The sequence below is a fragment of the Chelon labrosus genome (genome assembly GCF_963514085.1).
Source record: "Chelon labrosus genome assembly, chromosome: 23".
Lineage (NCBI taxonomy): Eukaryota > Metazoa > Chordata > Actinopteri > Mugiliformes > Mugilidae > Chelon > Chelon labrosus.
In genome coordinates this window covers 1368301-1385951 of record NC_140356.1, presented here as the reverse complement: position 1 = coordinate 1385951, position 17651 = coordinate 1368301, and the positions used below count along the sequence as shown (strand labels likewise).

The 17651-nt window shown below is 41.6% G+C and overlaps 1 protein-coding gene across 4 annotated transcripts in view; it reads right to left on the bottom strand.

The window, feature by feature from the left end:
• LOC311508735 (pleckstrin homology domain-containing family A member 5-like) overlaps window positions 1-17651 on the bottom strand; it is a gene marked incomplete at its 5' end in the record, with an annotated part of 191409 nt that overhangs the window by 51144 nt on the left and 122614 nt on the right. For all 4 annotated transcript variants that reach the window (XM_084573669.1, XM_084573667.1, XM_084573670.1 and 1 more), the window contains 3 exons: window positions 1102-1288; window positions 10681-10734; window positions 16804-16887. In XM_084573669.1, coding sequence (XP_084429795.1) covers window positions 1102-1288; window positions 10681-10734; window positions 16804-16887 — 325 coding nt within the window. The remainder of the gene's footprint in view (window positions 1-1101; window positions 1289-10680; window positions 10735-16803; window positions 16888-17651) is intronic.

The window sequence follows — 17651 nt, the reverse complement described above, 5'->3', positions numbered from 1 at the left end:
CTAAAATGCACCATCTATAGGCGGTCTGTGTCACCCCTTGGGCGAGGCGCAGAGCTGGAATGGTTATAAATAATGGCTTCTCATGAATACATGAAGATATGCAGTGTTGTACTTTCTTCCGGCCAGCGCAAGAAGTATTGCATCACTTATTCATGAAAGCAAGGAACGTCTGATTTGATCTACCCATGCATATTTATTTCCTGCGCGTTTGTGTGCTTTATTAACCATTTATGAAAGTACCACCAGCACAGTGACCCGTGCGGATGACACGCTCACGGCTAGTTCATCTGAGTTAGCCTGCTTCATTTTCCCTTATCTCCTGGCTGAAGTGAAAAGTAATGACATAACATGGACACAAGCCAGGACAGTCAGCGACGACTCAGCACTACTGGTTAAATATGGTTGTGCTAATTAGTTTCCCTTATTGCATCAACTATGAATAAAGCACGTCAAATTTATAAAATATGAGGGACAGCATCTTAAATGCACGCAGCAGATTTTTTTGCATAAACATACTCCCTGTGGATTAGTACAGCCGGCTAGTTCTCATATTATGATAAGAAGAACTATTTAATTTGCGGAGGGCTTTCGTGTGGGGTCAGCTGACTACCTCAAAGCTGCTTCTAGGAAGAAGTGTGCTGACCAAGCATTTTTGTGTGTTTACTGCGCATAGAAACTCGTTGGTGTTCTGCATAAATCTGACACTGCGTTGCCTTCAACTCCTTCGCCCTTCTGTACATTCAGTAGGAGAAATCAATCAACACAATAATCTCATCAACAGTGTTTCAGCAACAAGAGCTTCCGGTGAATACTGCAGTGTAGCACAGGACAGTACTTCAAAATAAAGAATGAAAGGTGAATGAAAATTGGATTGAACTGTTGAAGGCTTTGAAGAAATTTGCAAACCCATTTGAACTAGTTTTTCAGGAACGGGCTCACAGATCAATACATTAGACAAATTGCAGTTTTACTTTATCGTGGTACTAATAGTAAGTCAGATAACCACCAAGTCAGTACAGTTGATTCTGAGAAGAATATGATTTCCAGATTCATAGGAAACAACCAAGCATGTGTTTTTGTTATGTTTCGACAAAGACTGACCCGTGTGGATGAGGTGGAGGTGGTAGTGGTGACGGTGGTGGCAGTGGTGACGGTGGTGGCCGGGCTGCCTGGGAAGGTGCTGTAATCGGAGCCACCTGTGTAGTTTGAGGCCTCGCTCATGGTGCTCATAGGACGTTCCTTCTTGTCGCTGCTGCTTCCCTGATCTGAAGGAGCCTTGGGAGCGGGCCTGTCATGGGGCGAGAGACATAGAGAGGCAAAAGGAGAGGGAGTCAGTTGGACAGTTCGTCTTTATACAAAAATGTAAAGTACTGTAAGACCTGGAAGTTATAGCCGTGACTGCTTTCCCAATGACTGCATCATTTGATCTTTCATGCTGCTTACTTTATACCGCAAGTTCACTGTCTCTGATTTGCCATATGGTCTCTTTGCTGCTGCAGTGCTCCGACCTTGCCATTTTACTTCCAGCCTGCTTATTGTTTTGGTTGCTTGCCTGTTTTTTTGTAACCCTGAGCCAACACTTAACCAATAACTGTTACTTTCTGACTTGTTTATTACATTTTGTTCCTCAAACTGAACCATTAACAGTAATTCATTCATTCATTCATTCATTCATCTTCTGTAACCGCTTGTTCCTGTTAAGGGTCGCGGGGTCTGCTGGAGCCTATCCCAGCTGTCATCGGGCGAGAAGCGGGGTACACCCTGGACAGGTCGCCAGTCTATCGCAGGGCCAACACAGAGAGACAGACAACCATTCACACTCACATTCACACCTACGGCCAATTTAGAATCCCCTTAACAGTAATCTAAAACTTAAATTAGCCCCTGCAACTTAATACCTAGTTGTATCACCTTTGGCAGCAGCAATGGCAACCAAACATTCTGGATACCTGCTTCAGTGTAGCCATATCAACACCCATGAACTGCTGTTTTCATCCCCCCACTGCACGTCACAGTAGGGTTTAGGTACCGATTTGTTGTCATTCCAAAGATTTCTTCTTCATGCATTAAGAGGTGAACGTATACTCTTATGCTTGGGATCATTGTCTCGCTGCATGACCCAGTTGTGCTTGCTGTTCTTCACGTGTTCTTCAGAGAAGTCTTAAAGTTCCTTTTGGGGAGTGAGACCTACAGTTCCTTGGATGTTTTTCTTTGGATCATTTGTGACATCCAGGAAAAGTTGCTGCCATGCTCTTACAGGAATTTTGGAAGGTTGGGCACTTCAGGGAAAATTCACTAGTGCTCACTAGGTCTTCTCCAAAGCAGTAGTAGCAGTAACTTAGGTTCTGTGACTAGACTTCTTCATCCTCATTTCTTCCGGAATTTCTCTTGATTTTGGCAAAGAGGCCAAATGTATGGAAGTAGATGAAATACTGCTGAACAGCATTGCACATTGGGACAAATATTGCACTCCGGTAGGTAAAGTATGTGGTTTTTCAATTTAACTTCAGCAAAGCATAACAGACTTGGAAAATGCAAATAACTGAACTTTGGCATCAATCCAGGACATAACTCACCCTTGGTTAATTTTATGCTTTACTTCCTGGCATAAGCCTTCTTACTGTCAGATGTTAACACCTATGGCCTAACAATAATTTTGATTCAAGAAGATAATGAAAATTTTAAACGACACAGTTTGTCTTTCAGTCCAGTTATTTAGTCCTTCAACTTGTTTTTATTTATTTGGGCTGAGACCAACCAGGCAAGATCGCTTTGCATGGGAACTTACTGGAAAGAGCAAAAGTATTATAAAGAGTATTCAAACAGTGTACATCTATGTGTTGTACTGTATTGTGACCAGTTGTGCTACATGAGGACAGAAGAGCCGCTAAACTCCAAGATCCAATCTGTCTCCATAACAAACCCCGACTCCAGCCTGCCAACCATCCAGCACCCCCATCTCATCAAGCAGGCCCTATCTTCCCTCTCTTAATGACACACTATCTCAGTTTGGCCCATTAAACAGGAGAGAGGATGAGAACGAGAAGAAGGGATGACTGGCTTGAATGAGTATTAGCAGTGAAATAAGCAACGGAGAGGAGCACCAGAGAAACAGAGATAAAGAAAGTGAGAATGTGAGACGAGGTGAGGGAGCTGGCCGCATGAATCACAGCTATTATTCTCCGGGTGTCACCTCTGATATATGCCTCTGCGTCTAACCAATTTAAATGGCCTGCCAACCTGGCCTGACAAATTGAACCAGCTCAAAGTTTTTGCCCCTAGTCGGGTAGAAGGACAATAGTTAATGCGTGAAAAACAAAGTCCAAGGTCCCTGAGTGGGATTAAAACTAGTGCACGGTGACAGCTTTATCTCTGCTCCCAAGGCCAGCAGAATACAATCAAAGCACACAAAAAAATTCCCATTTGAACAAATATCAATTGAAAGCATCACATTATTTTTTTATATTGCACGTAGTTTGCGTTAACTTTGGGATTTACGTTGTTTTTGTTGCTGATGGCACAAAACTTACACAATACTTCATCACTTCCGCTCGGAGTGTAGCGCTTCGTTTATACACTATAGATGAGGGGCTGTGACCAATGCCAGTGTCTAAATAAAGCCGAGCGGTCTCTGGTGACCTAATACAACATTGCAACATCACTGGATAAAACAAACACATGACAGCGTCCTCAAATTCTACTTGCTAGGGCACGGGTATAACTAAACAACGGTTTTGCCTTGGCTACAGAACCACGAATGATGACATCGGCCAACAGTCTGGAAAAACAGATATGGGTCGCGTGAGCACTTCTATTGTCTCTTTTGCCAGTTTCATCTGCTTTTAACTGCAGAGTTTTAGACTGCTGTTTTTAATCTTGCTATTTTTGTGTTTTTTGCTACAATTTGAGTAAATGTCTTTTTCTTAACTTGTAGGAATCATTAATACCAACTACAATTCAGAATCAGTAGATCCAAACACCAACGTCATTGACTTTCTGGTAAAGAAAGTTGAATATCTTGCAGCTAAGGAGAGCTAAGAGACCTAAAAGCAGAGTAATTATTTTAGTCAAGCCTACTGTTCCCCACACGTTTTACCTTTATTTCTCTATGGGTGAATGTGTTCGCGTTGTTCTCTTTAGTTTACTCAGCCCCTGGTTCTTATTGTCTCTCTTTTTTTATCTGAGTAATCGTCACATTCTTCCAAATGGTCTCTCTTTATTGATACTAGAATGCTGCTCTTTGTATTTTGGACGTAAATAGGCAAGAGTGTGCCAACGTGCCACAACTCAAATTCACACAGCTACTCATAGCTTGACACAACTCAACAACTAATTTTAATGTAATAGGATTATGTTCTTTTTCCTGTCTCCTATGATGAGCTCAAAACTAATGCTAGACATAAGAAAAAAATTATCTAACAGCTTCAAAAAGCCAGACAGCAGATTTGTGAATATAAGACTTCACAAATATGGGTCAAATTAAATACTCACGCAGGAGGAAAGGCTTCAGTGACGAGGACTTAACAGTGTATTACACTGATAACAACTTCAGATAAAACAAAGTATGATAAGATCCTCAACTTATCAGATGTCAAACTGGTCTTGTCTGGTAGAAATGTGTTGCGCCTAGAGTGTCTCTGACCACAGTGTGTGGCCCTGGCTTTTAAATGCACACACACATTAACTGCCTGATGGTGCTGAAAAACACATGAACTCTCAGGTGTATCGCCGGGGACTGTCCTACACTGTGGAGCAGATAACTAGTAAGATAGCGGCAGTACTGGCCCCCGGGTGAATCTATATCTCTCCTTCAGTACCCTCTCCTCTCTAATAAAAGATCCCTGTCTTATCTGTTCTGTTAACAATTCATAAGACCCCCATCCCTCACTACTTAAACCTTGATCCTGCACGGCTTCTATCTTAAATACGGTTTACCACCTCTAATGTGTACCAAGTACTCTCTCAATGCGCTGTAGCCCATTACGTGCTATTCTATATTCTACACTGACTGTCACGATGATTGCCATAATTCATCCTTCTTGGCAACATTTATTTCCCTGAACGCAAAAGGGAAACCCTAACTCCCTAAACTCACTCATTAAACCCAAAGAGAAATTCCTTGTTGCGTTTTGAAATATTAAATGACATCTTAATGAGCGGATAGATTTATTCTGAGCATCTAAGAGAATCATTAGCATATTTTTGACCAATCAAATGTCTTGTGATGTACTCTAGGATATCAGAGCCCTTAACACCATGAATATTTTAAAAGGGCAATCTCTGGAGCCCTTGGTGCTCACAGTATTTATCCATCCCTCAGTTTGGCAAAAGCACTTAAGGCAAGTAAGCTTGCCATATTTAATTCGTAGCTTTTATTAGCGGGTCAATTACCAATATTAGTCAAGAGAGCTGCAGTGTTGAATTGTTCATGGTGATTTCCGGTTAATTATGCCTTTCAATCTAATTCAGAAACATCATTCTGAATTCTATAGAGGGTTCTCTACAGCTACAGCAGATCTGTGGTTCTAATTAGAGCTCTGTACCATTACCATCTGTCTGCAACCTGAACTCTACATAGAAGCCACCTTCAGTTTGATTTTGGAGGTCTGTTTCTCCTTTTGTTTTACTGTGACCTAAATGTCTGTCAGTATATGAACTACAATCCAAACATAAAATGTTTGGCCATGAACTTTTTTGGCCATGAGGTGAACAAGAAATCAACCGCAAGTTTCCTTCAACTTAGTACTGCTACCAATGTCCAATGATTTTTAGAGAGTGAGGATTATTGTACTGACTCAATCATCTTGCAAAATATGATTTTAATAAGGGCCCAGAATTAACATTAACTGATCAATTATAACCCGAACAGCAATCATTTCTTAACCATAACCATGCAGTTTCTGTCATAACACCTGACCAGTGCCAATAGATCGCAAAATGTTTCCATGGGCCAGTCTCTGAGGACTTATTGGTTGTGCTGCAGAAAAAAAAACCTGTGCTCGAGAAATCAGCTTCCAAACTTTAAATTAACAATGTATCAAAAGCACACACAAATTCCACCAAGTACACAGCTCTACAGAGCATTTATTTCCATCAGATCAACAGTAAAACTGACCGAGTTTCTCTAAATTTGTACAACACTAAGCTAGTATTTACTGCATATACTGTGTTCCAAACTGTTGCTTTTATCAGTCCGCGCCACTGTGTGTTTGAATCACAAGGACACCCACATAGTGGGTGCAGAAACCCTAGGCGGTCTATTGACGGAAGTCTGGCAATCTCATTGACATAACTGGATGTGCTCAACGAGTCAGAATACATTCATTATGAATTCTTTTCAGCTGAGCTGGCAACATTCACATTTGCCAGTCTCAGTATTTGTGCGTTGTCTGCAAGCAAAAGCATTTAGCCTTTAGAAAACAGAAAGCTATTGTTGCCAGAGGCGGATGTTCCGAAATTGCTCCCATTTCGCGGTTCTGTCAGTGACATTGACTTGCTGTCCAATTGACTGTGAATGAGAAGGGAGCCTCCATTCGCCTCTAGTAACAAGAGCCCTTACATCAAAGCCGGGGTGACTAACACACACACACAAAAAAAATCGCCCACCGATCGCATAGCCAATCTGTTTTTCCCACTCGCTAGCTTCTCAATCCTTCCCACTGTCTCATCTCGTCTGCCTTCTCATCTTTCAGTTGCGCAGTTATCTTTGCCTTATTAACCTTTCTTCCATAAACCCTTTCCTTTGGCTGCTCTGTTTATTCACACTTCAGTAACTTGCTGATGAGACCGGCTTGTCTGAGCGCTGCCTGTGTGCAGGCCATCTAAGCAGTATCAGAGGACTCTGGAATCAAATAAAATACAGCTTCCCCCTGATCCATTTGTCTGCAGTATGGCTTCCCCTGCACCGAGAGTACCAGTGACTGATGCTACTGATGACTCAGCTCTCTTTGACACCATTTTTCTTCTTTGTTCAATCTGCACTATTAGACAAAGAGGATTTCTCTTTTTGGAAACATCAAATGAGTACCGGTATTGCTGCCACTACAATAAACAGAATGTGGAAAACAACACTATCAGGGGACTCAAGGCTCATTTAAAGTACTGCGGGACTAGATGCCGTAACCTACACACGTAGCCTGCGCCTCTGCGAATCATTTCTACTTGTGCGCTCGTCAGTCTGGCTCACTCCGAAAAACACCACCCAAACGCTAGTCGGCGAAGTGTTAATTTTTATTTTTTTTTTTGCCAGTCAGTTTAATTTTGTTTCTACTTCCTGTTTCACTTTCTACTTCCTGCTTCGCTTTCAACAACGGCGACTGAAACTTTCGCAGAAATTTCGCTGGAGACCAGTCATACAAACCTAGACACAAGTCGGGGACTGATCACTCCTGGCTGGGTCGCCTGGGCGAGGCTGTATGATGTTGAAAGACCTGAAACACCCGATGACCCCAGGTTACATCACTGATGATGTGTCTAGGTTGGCATCGTGAGGTGTGTATTGAACCAGTACTTCTGACTGCGTCTTTAACAAGATGCCGTTCACTCCGACGCAGTCTTGCATCCATTTTTTATCAAAGTTCAATTTTGTCATGTCATTTTGAATTGGATTTGACTCTGGTTGCTGATGGCCTCCAGATGCGCTCCGATTATATTTCATTCATTGAGAGCTTGTATTCCAATACTGACAGACTCTTAAATATGCGCGGACAACATGAACAAATGCAAGTAAAGGTCAGTCGCTATAAATGAGTGAAAACAATGGTTACAGCTGCCTGCACATTAATCACACCCATGCTAAATTTAGCATTGTGCAGATTCCCACAGCTTTAAATCCATCACTACAACAGTCATGCCATTCTCCCCACTCTGCTGCTCGGCTTATGTTTAACGTACATGGTATCTTCAATGAAGATTCAACTCAATGACCCCATTCTGTTATTTAACTTTTTATTTTGTTCAAATCCCAGTTAAGTGACCCTCATTGGAATTAAGCATTTTCAAGGTTTGTTAAATATTTCAAATTAAGAGCCTTCAGAGAATGAGGGGAGATGTGCCCTTTGAGCTGGAAGGCTTTCATGTGAAAAAAAAAAGCTTATTAATGATCATAAGAAAGGGTTCATTATTCATTACTGGAAGTGAACGGAAACTTGTACAGAAGTGGATCAAAAACTCTTACTAAAGTATAATAAAATTAATAAAACCTTACAGCTTTGATTAAACAAAATTAGAAGCAGACAGATCTTGAACAATAAATGACACCACTGCTCAGGTCGATTTCTTGTGAGAATTTCCCTGCCATTTCCTTTGTGTTTTAGAATGTGATCAATGAGCCGCAGTTCATTTTAAGACAGCTGGATTCTTTAGCTGGAGGGAAAATAACCAGTCCTCTACTCATTAAAAGCTGTCATTCAGCGAGTGAAACATGTACGGGAACTCACAGCGGCAGTGTGACACCGGATTTTATTACATCATTTCAGAGGAAATATAAGCCACTCTTAGGAAGGTGGGGGTTTAATTTGATTTAGACGGCAGGAATAAAAGACACTATTAAATTACACATGGTTATTTCTCAGAGAGGAAGCTTTAACTTCCCTCGCTGTACGCTGGAGACAGAAATCATGAGCATTAATCATACAGAATATAATTTCTGTGTTAGTGTTGCTCAGCGGCTTGTTTGGCAATTCACCCAGGCACTGAAAAAAGTCACCGTTTGCTAGAGGCAGAAACAACAAGAAGAAGAAGAATTCTGAAACACGGGGATGAAGCCTTAAATTAAAGATGAATGTAGAGAGAGACAAGGCTGGAAGAGGCATGCTGACATTTTAGATCAGTGTGTTATTTATCAAGCTCTTAGAAAGTAGTAGAAACACTGGCTGTTGACTTACATGAAAAGAGACTACGTTTCCGTGCTAGCGTCGCGGGTTTTCACCAATTAAAATTTAATTGAAATGAAAGGAACAGCTTGATTTGTTTGCTGTCGTGCAGAGTCACAGGAGAAGATCAAGACGATGCGCAAGAGTTTTTCTTAGAGGATTTGTGAGTTGTTAGATTGGTTGCTGTGACACCACGATGGAATTCATTTCTTTGTTGCCGGGTCTCTGCTGACTTTGACAGAAAGAAATGAATTTGCTCAAAATAGTGGCACTGCAGTTCTAGCTTATGAAGCTTTGTGTGCGACGTGTGGTTGTGCTATTCCACCGCTACCCACCCTCAATTTATGTCAGCGGACAAAATACAGAGACGGACCAAAACATTCTGACCTCCCACTGTGAATCTTGCTGAAGGGAACAGTCTGTTTTTGTAACCGCTGTGTTGGATGTGGCCATGTGTAAAGGCTAGTGGTTATAGCCAGACCAGTGGGTTGGAACCTCTCTGAAACAGCAAGGCTTGTGGTGTACACCCAGTCAGGAGTGGTGAGCAACCACTGACAGTGGTGGGACACGCCATGAACAAGCAACCGGGTGCTTAAGGATGTGCCGGAGCAAGTCTGACTTGACGGCAGTTCCAACTTGAAACTTACAGGATTTGCTGCTAAAGTCTCGGTGCCAGGTATCAAGGCAGCATTCAGAGGTCTTGTGGAGTCAGCAGACACACTTGCCAAATGTCCTCTTTACAAATCGTGCCTTAGTTTCTCTTTATGTGGCTTCTGCGGTTAAGTTTTTGAGTATCAGATCTTGCCCAACTCCTTCTGGTGCACCAAGCCTCGGCTTACTGCCCCAGACATTTTGCAAAGAGAAACTAAAGCTATGGTTGGTCCAAACTACAACTGGGTGATATTTCACAAGAGGCAGTAACTTGGGCATTTTGGTTGCAACTAATTTAGAAAAGCCATATCAAGATGGTATTCAAGTTTCAAGAATGAGCAAAAAGCCATTAATTTCTTTCTCTATCAAGATCTGAGATTGTGTTTGATAAAATTAGGAGGTGTACTACATATGTATTATGACCACCTTCCTAATATTGTGTAGGTCTCCCTTGTGCCTCCAAAACAGTTGTGACTCATCAGAGAATGGACATGGGCCTTCTGAGGGTATCCTGTGGTGTCTGGCAACAGAATGTTGTTAGTGGGGGCCTTTGGGTCCTATAGGTTGAGGGGAGGGGCCTCTGTGGATCATCCCACAGATACTTGATCAGTTTGGGTCAGGCTGCATCCTGCTGGGGATGGCTGCTGCCATCAAGGAGTGTCATTGCTATGGGGTGGGGGTGCCTGGTCTGGTCTAGGTGGGTGCTACATGTCTAAGTAACATCCACATGAATGCCAGGTCCAAAAGTTTCCTGTCGGTGGTTATTATGATGTGGCTGATCATTGTATGTACAAGGGAAGTAGTGGTGTTATGTTTGAAGTTAGAACTTTTTTCTTTCTTTATTTTACAGAAACTTTCAATAAATCCAACGCTGACTTGTGAGACGTGTGCTGGAAGCAGAAATGGTTGTTAAGAAATGTCTTCTCTTATGTTTGTTGAATTATTTCTACTCGTTGATCTTCTCATCTGACTGTTCAAGAGTAAAACTTAACATTGCTGAGCGTACCTTACATACAGTGTTAAAAGCAGACTCAACATGCGCCGGTTTAAGGTTTTTAGTCGCGGGCGACAGGAAGCTAGAGTTTGAAGCATCGAAGCTGATAGAGAAGCTGAAAGCCGAAGCAGCTCTACCAGCGGCGCTATCAGAGATCATTACCTGGTGAGAGCCTCTAGGGGTGTGTCAGGGTGAACAAGCTTTCCACAATTCACGCTAGAAACAAAACAAGGGAGGGAGACAGAATGACAAAAATCATATGAAATCAAATGATAACTCAAAAGTTAAACCCATTCATGCAACATGTAATAAATAATGACAGAAATAACATTATGAATAAAAAAAAAAAAGAACACACAAAACCAGAAGGGAATGAAGGGAATTGAAAACATTGGGAGTTTTGGGTGGTCAAAACAACAAAAAAACTTTTGTTCTCACAAACACCACTGTGTCCTTGAGGGCAATCTGATTATTAATTGAAAGCCATTCTATTCTTCCATCAGATTCCCGGACACACCTTTGATCACCCTCATTCAGAGCCTCCCATTGATCCAACCTATCGCTAACATCAGTGTTTTTCTTTTTCTTTGTCTCGATTTTCAGTCCACCTTGCAAGCCTGTCTGTTTTTTTTTTTTGTATTATTTCCCATCTTTCCACCCATCCTTCTTGTACAATCCCACAGCTAAAGATACACAAGCGGAATGATTAAATAAAAAGAGCCAGACGGAGGTAGCAGTAAGGAAGGTAGAAATGTCAGAAAGGGTCAACACTGAGTTGAGCGAGCTCGACATTTTCTAAAACACCCTGATATCTAAACTTGTTAGGACGGGAAGAGTGGGAGGCTGTTAACAAAACATCGGGGCGATGAGGAGAACAAGATGTTAGTGAGCTGAATATATTTCACAATGGAAAAAAAAAAGAAGGACACTAGATATGTTAAGAAAAGCAAGATCCTAATGAGAAGAGAGCAGGAAAACATTCCCCAAAGAGACAAAAACAACTTGATTTTTTTGTTTTTGTGAGTGATGTCGAGGATCACCCATGTCCATTATACAGGAGCAGAACAAATTAAATTGTCATTTGTGATAGGAAGATGGAGAGGTGGTTAACAAGGGTGGACAAAAAGAAAGTGACATCAGCATACCACGGGAAGGAGGCGTGAAACTCAGAAGTATCACTAAAGAAATAGTTATTCATTCTTTCTGTAGTCAAATATCTCATGGAAATGGTTTCTGGAAAGAAATGAACCTCTGACTTGTACATAGGCAACATCAATATAAAAGCCCGTCCACACTGAAAGTGGTTTTAAAATTCTTTTCACATCACCGTGGCATCTTTTAAAAATCAATAAACCAAATGAATCCAGACGTACAATAACATTCTTTCCATCCAGCTGAGCGCGCACGAAAAGCCGCCTGTGTCCACTTTATTTGTGTTGCGTGGGCAAACGTTACAATATACTTCACATTGGTTCAGTCAAGACCACTTTTCAAAGAAACTCATTTTTTATATGCAGTAAATAACGTTTGGCGGTGTTGCTCCGTTCTGGGACCTCGCTGCCCTTCCATGAACCTGCGTGGAAAGCCGAAGGCAGGGAGAGCAGCAGCAGCAGCAGCGAAGACCAGACGGAACAGAGCAGGCATCGATGACACAGTATCGTCTTTTTATTTATTTATTTTTTTCTCTCTGCCAAAGTCGCCTTAATCTTTAAGGATATATTCTTTTGTCTGTTCTCCTTTCATGTATATGTGTGCTTGTACACCACACAAATCATCCATCCCTAATATCACTGTTATTACATTACAATTGTATCAACTGGCTGTTTTCATATTATGCCATATGTGATATATTATAATATTACGATACTGTTATCCCCATATCATCAAAAAGTACCAAATTAGCATTGTTTTCTTGTTTTCTGTCTTTTTTTTAATCTCCCCTTACTGCATTTTTAAAAATGTATTTCTGTTTTTAATTAATTTTTTGTTTCTCTCTTTGTATGTCTCCTTTACAGACTTAATATTCACCGACACAACACAGCACATAACCTCCATGTCGTTCGATGTTCTGTACCAACTGTTTTGACCCTGTCCTGAAAGTGTTTTGGCTGTTTGTCTTCAATTAAACAGATTAAAATAAAAAAAAAAAGAAACAGTAAAACAAGCCAGGTTAAAGCAATTCAAATAGACACCTTGAATGGGATTGCCAGCGATGCTTCAGCTGAGCAGTCAGGTTTATAGATTAATTATCGGCCGATAGTTAATGCTGACTCCGTGGCCTGCCCTAACTACCACTACGCTCCATTTTTACCAGCCATGCAAATTCTGAGCTCGATGATTGATATTTTCATTACTTAAGTCCTATGGTTTGTAACGAACAGTGCGGCTAAAAGCGACAAGCTCCATGAGACTGCAGGTTTAACAGCATTCATCACGACCGCTGCGACTTACTTCTTGGACTGAACTTTAAGGCGGGGAAATTTTGCTTTCACTTGTCATCTTCGCGCCAGTCGGGGCGGAACAAGGTGAAACTCTCATTAGCACACCCGCTGCAGTTAAACACCTTCACTTTTCTGTGACTTTCTCAACCTCAACAAGTTTAAAAATACAAAACGTGAATGCCTCATTTACATATGATGAACACACACACCTAAGCAGTCCTTCACAGGAGCTGAGGGGATAATTGGGATGGGAGATGAATTGGATGTATGCGTGTGTATGTGTGAAAGCGATAGATAGAAAGGGGTGAGAAAGGGAATGAGAGAAAGAGAGAGAGAGAGAAGCTGCCACCGTGAACTTGTTGGCAGTAGAACAGTTTGTGTGAATGTGTGTGCGTTTTGTGGTGGTGGGGTCGCTATCTCAGCTGCACAGTTCAGAGGCGAGGACGGATTGAAAAGCCATCGTGACTACTCTTTTGGAGGTGGAGCGTGTAATTGCAGCAGTTTGTTTGTCTTTCTCAGATGCTCTCGTCCTAAAATTCATTTCAGCCCCATCCTTCTGACTTTTATTTTTCTCGCTTTCTAGTTTGTCTCCCGAGGAACAGAACTTTATTTTGGAAGAACTGTGTGTGTCGTCCAGAGTATGGATCCCATTTCAGAGCTAATGTATGGGGAGATTCCAGCAGTCAGTCATTCTGACAGCAGATGTAGAGGGAGGGGGAAACATTCAAAGAGACTTCTTTTTTTTTCTCTGTTTGTGAGTCTGCAGCTTAGCTCCCACAAACATGTCACAGAGATCTGCAGAGATACAGACAGGGGAGGGAAAGGAAAAAAAGAGAGAGGGCTTCACGCAAGCGACAGGCAGCAGATGGCGGGACAAAAGGAAAGATAGGGATGCAAAGAAACCGTGTAAACAGTGGTGACATTCACTGACTGGCCGAGTCACGGTGAGTCACACAATCAAGACCAGGAAGGTGCAAGAATCTCTACACAGTCAGTAATTTGACGACACTGTCAACAGTCCAGCTTGTCTGCAGCTGAAACCGAAGCAGGAGCTGTGCGGGAAGCATGGAATGCAAGACAAGCAAGACATAAGCCAGACTAAAAGATTATTTCTGTTTAGTTCAACTTTGCTTTTAATTTATGCCTTTTCTATTGACACACTGCTATCATAGGGCCTGTTCAGACCTTGCAGTTCGGTCAATCCGATCTCAAGTGACCAGCTTTAGGTACGTGTGTTCAGACCTGGCATTAACATGCGTCTCTAAATAAGTCTCCAGATCTGATCTCAGTTTCGCACTCTGTGTGCAAATAAACCCCACCATCATCTGGAGCAGAGTAGAATATTGTAACAGCTGCTCTCTCTAATGGATCTCTACCATAAATTGGTAAATGAGGAAATACATAACTTAACCCCACATGGCTCCTCATACATCAACATGGCCGCATCAATAATTAACACGGAATCACACTTGTGTACTCATATTAAATACTTTCATTCGTAAATTTTACTTAGTTAACAACTGCGGCGCTTTCACCTTTTCAGGTGATTATTTATAATAGCCGCCGTGTGCTTCTCTCTGAATGAATGAGTTAAAACCCCTGTTGAGTATAGGAGGTCTTTAATGTGAATCAGGACTCACTGCGTTCACACTACCAAAGAAATATAGACACATGTGGACACTTGCGATCTCAATCTCTGTTCACACCTGCCTTTTACGTGATCAGATCGCCCAGATCAGATCTTAATGCAAGGTCTGAATAGGCCCATAAAAACACCTAAAACTAATTTCTAGCATTTAGTAAAGCATGTAGTCTAAATACGGTTTTAACTACCCTGCTTTATTGTGTCTGGGACTTGTCCTCTACAGAAAAGTCTAATGTGGGTTTTGCACGACACAAACACAGTCCTATGGTTTCTATCAACTATCCATTCACACAGCAGCCCCACAGATAGAAAATACATGCTCAGGAGCAGGGTTGAAAAACTAATTCTGCAGTGATTACTCTGTGCAATGAAAACCCTGACAGAGGATTTGGAGAGGTGTCTGGACTGTGACAAGCACCGAGCCATTCTGAGTGTGGGTGTCCACGCTGCTAAAGTGCAGGACACTGGTACTCTGTTAAAAGCCTCACAGCTGCATGGCGACTCACAACACTGTCTCTGCTCATAACGTTCAGAAAGAATAGTGATGGAACAATCAGAGTTTGGTGCATCTATCCCTCTACTGCTATTTGCTCTGGGCACACACACAGACTGCTTTCCTTATTTTTTGGCAGTTGCTGGTGGTTACAGAGATAACCCTAGTTCCACGCTCTTCAGCAAAGGCTCACTTTTACATTCAGTTTTTGTTCTTCTGTTTAGATTTTCTACTTCAATTGCCAACATGATGATGTGACGTGACTATGACATGCTTAACAGACTCACAAGTCAGAGTACTAGCAAACTCAGAGCACTTCGTTGTCATTCGTTGTGGACAGGCTGGCAGGAAAGTTTCTAGAGCGCCTCAAATTCTGTGTTAAATGAGTTTAGCTGAACACAAGATTCAAAAGTCTTAAGAGTCCAGCATTTAGATATGTTGGGTTTATACAGCTGTGTCAGGAGGTCCAGATGAGAAGAATGTTTTTTTTTGAAAACAAGAAAGTCACGGACTTTAGCAGTTACAAAAGCAACTTAGATAGATAGCTTAGATAGATACATAGAGGGATTGATAGTTGCAGCACCAATGTACAGGCAAAAAATAAATAGGTAAAACAAAATCTATTATTTAAGAATTGACCCACACATCATTGCTGCTGCATTACTGCTGTATTGATCGCTTCCTGATTTCCCAAACTACTGGTGCCAGATTCAATACTTTATAGATTCATAATTTAATTACAAAATGTTATGTACTTTAAGCATAACTATTACTTAAAATTGAGTATTTGTATATTTTTGTATTGATACTGCTGCACCCTATGATTTATGAACAGATTTACATACATTTTATATTAAAATTTAAGAACCATCCACCACTAAAAACTGCTATTTAGAAGTGTATATAAAAGGTGTTGTATAACTAAATAGTCCTCCCAATTACATACACAGTAAGTGCGCCATTTGTTGTTTTTTGAATGAATGAGGTGACAGATTTATGAAGTACACTGGAGTACAGTGAGTCAAAGTGGATGCTTGGCACACAAAGTCAAGAACTCTTAAATCAGAGACAGGGGCTCGCATCCAGGGCTTCATCTGTGGTTTGGGGCAGCAAAAGCACTTTACTGAAAGTTAACACTGACTGAAAGTCAACAATGAAAGCAACCAAAATATAATGGTTTTGGTTAAATCTCAACAAACGCGTTGAATCTCGAGTCGCTGTCGACTTTTTCTGGATTCTGCAAACCACATCAGGATCCTTCCCTGACATTTACCAAGAGCTGTAAGTCTGTTGAATAACGCTATAGTGTTTATATGTGACTACTGTACCGCAAGACTGGTGACTTCAGTGAAAAATAAAAATTATTTGCTGATTAATTCTGTATTTGTGTTAGATTATATTCCTACTGCCTGTGGAAAGAAATACAGACAAAACAAAAAAAGGACTTTTTCTTGGTTCGTGTTTCTCTCAGTTAAAACCAGAACTCGGGGTCTTGGACATTCAAAGACATCTTCTGTTCCTCCTGATCACTGTCCTCACACATTGCATTCACATGATGTCACAGCTGCACAGTACAGCTGCAACAGTTGTTTAACGAATGAATCGACCTATAACCGTTTCCTCTGGCCTTTGAAATCAGAGCAGACATCAGGAGCATACAACGTGTGGGTGTGGGTGTGGGTGTGTCACAGCGCAGAGAGACTTACTGTTCATTCACGACAAAGATGCAGTTGTCTTGGGAGGGGATGCCTGACACCGGGTGCTTACAAGTCACCTTTCGCTCATTGTGGCTGCGGGGGAAAGAGAGGGACAGCAAAAAAAGAAAGAGCATTAGTGAAGTGACTAATGTGAAATGAACACAAAACAGAAAACAAGGAGACAAACATCAAACATGAACTGAAATACTAGACTAAAACAAGCACCAACTCTGCATCATGAACCTAAAAGAAGCAAAGCAGCTCCCCGCAGACGCACTGCACCGACACACCTCAGCATCACAGCACACTCGCTCACACACCTGGAGCTGTGGGTGACGCTGAACTTCAGCATGGCGACCGGCTTTAGAAAGTTGCGGCCGATGGCGAGCATCCAGTTTCTTCCAAAATAAAAGTAGATGTGGAGATCTCCAGATCAGTCCACAGCAGACTGGGTAGCGTGCGAATGACTACGGCAGAACAGTGAACTGATAGAACATCTCTGTCTCTCGCTCTCACTCTCTCTCTCTCTCTCTCCCTCTCTCTCTCTCTCCTTCCTTCCTTCCGTTACCCAATGTATCCCATTTCCAGCTATAGAGTTAATGAGCTGATCCTGTGTATACGACATACACATATATGTAAAACTGTAATACAACAATTATATATATGTATATTTGTATATGTTTTAGCATCCCCCAGTCTCTTCCGCTATGTATCTTTTACCAGGTACTCTCTCAGCAGTATATTTTCCTTCTTTCTCCATTTCTGCCTCATTTTACACTATACCAACATTGACTATACTTCCTTCTCCCTCTTGCCTTGTGCCTCTCTATTCCAGTATTTCATTTTCTCCTAGTTTC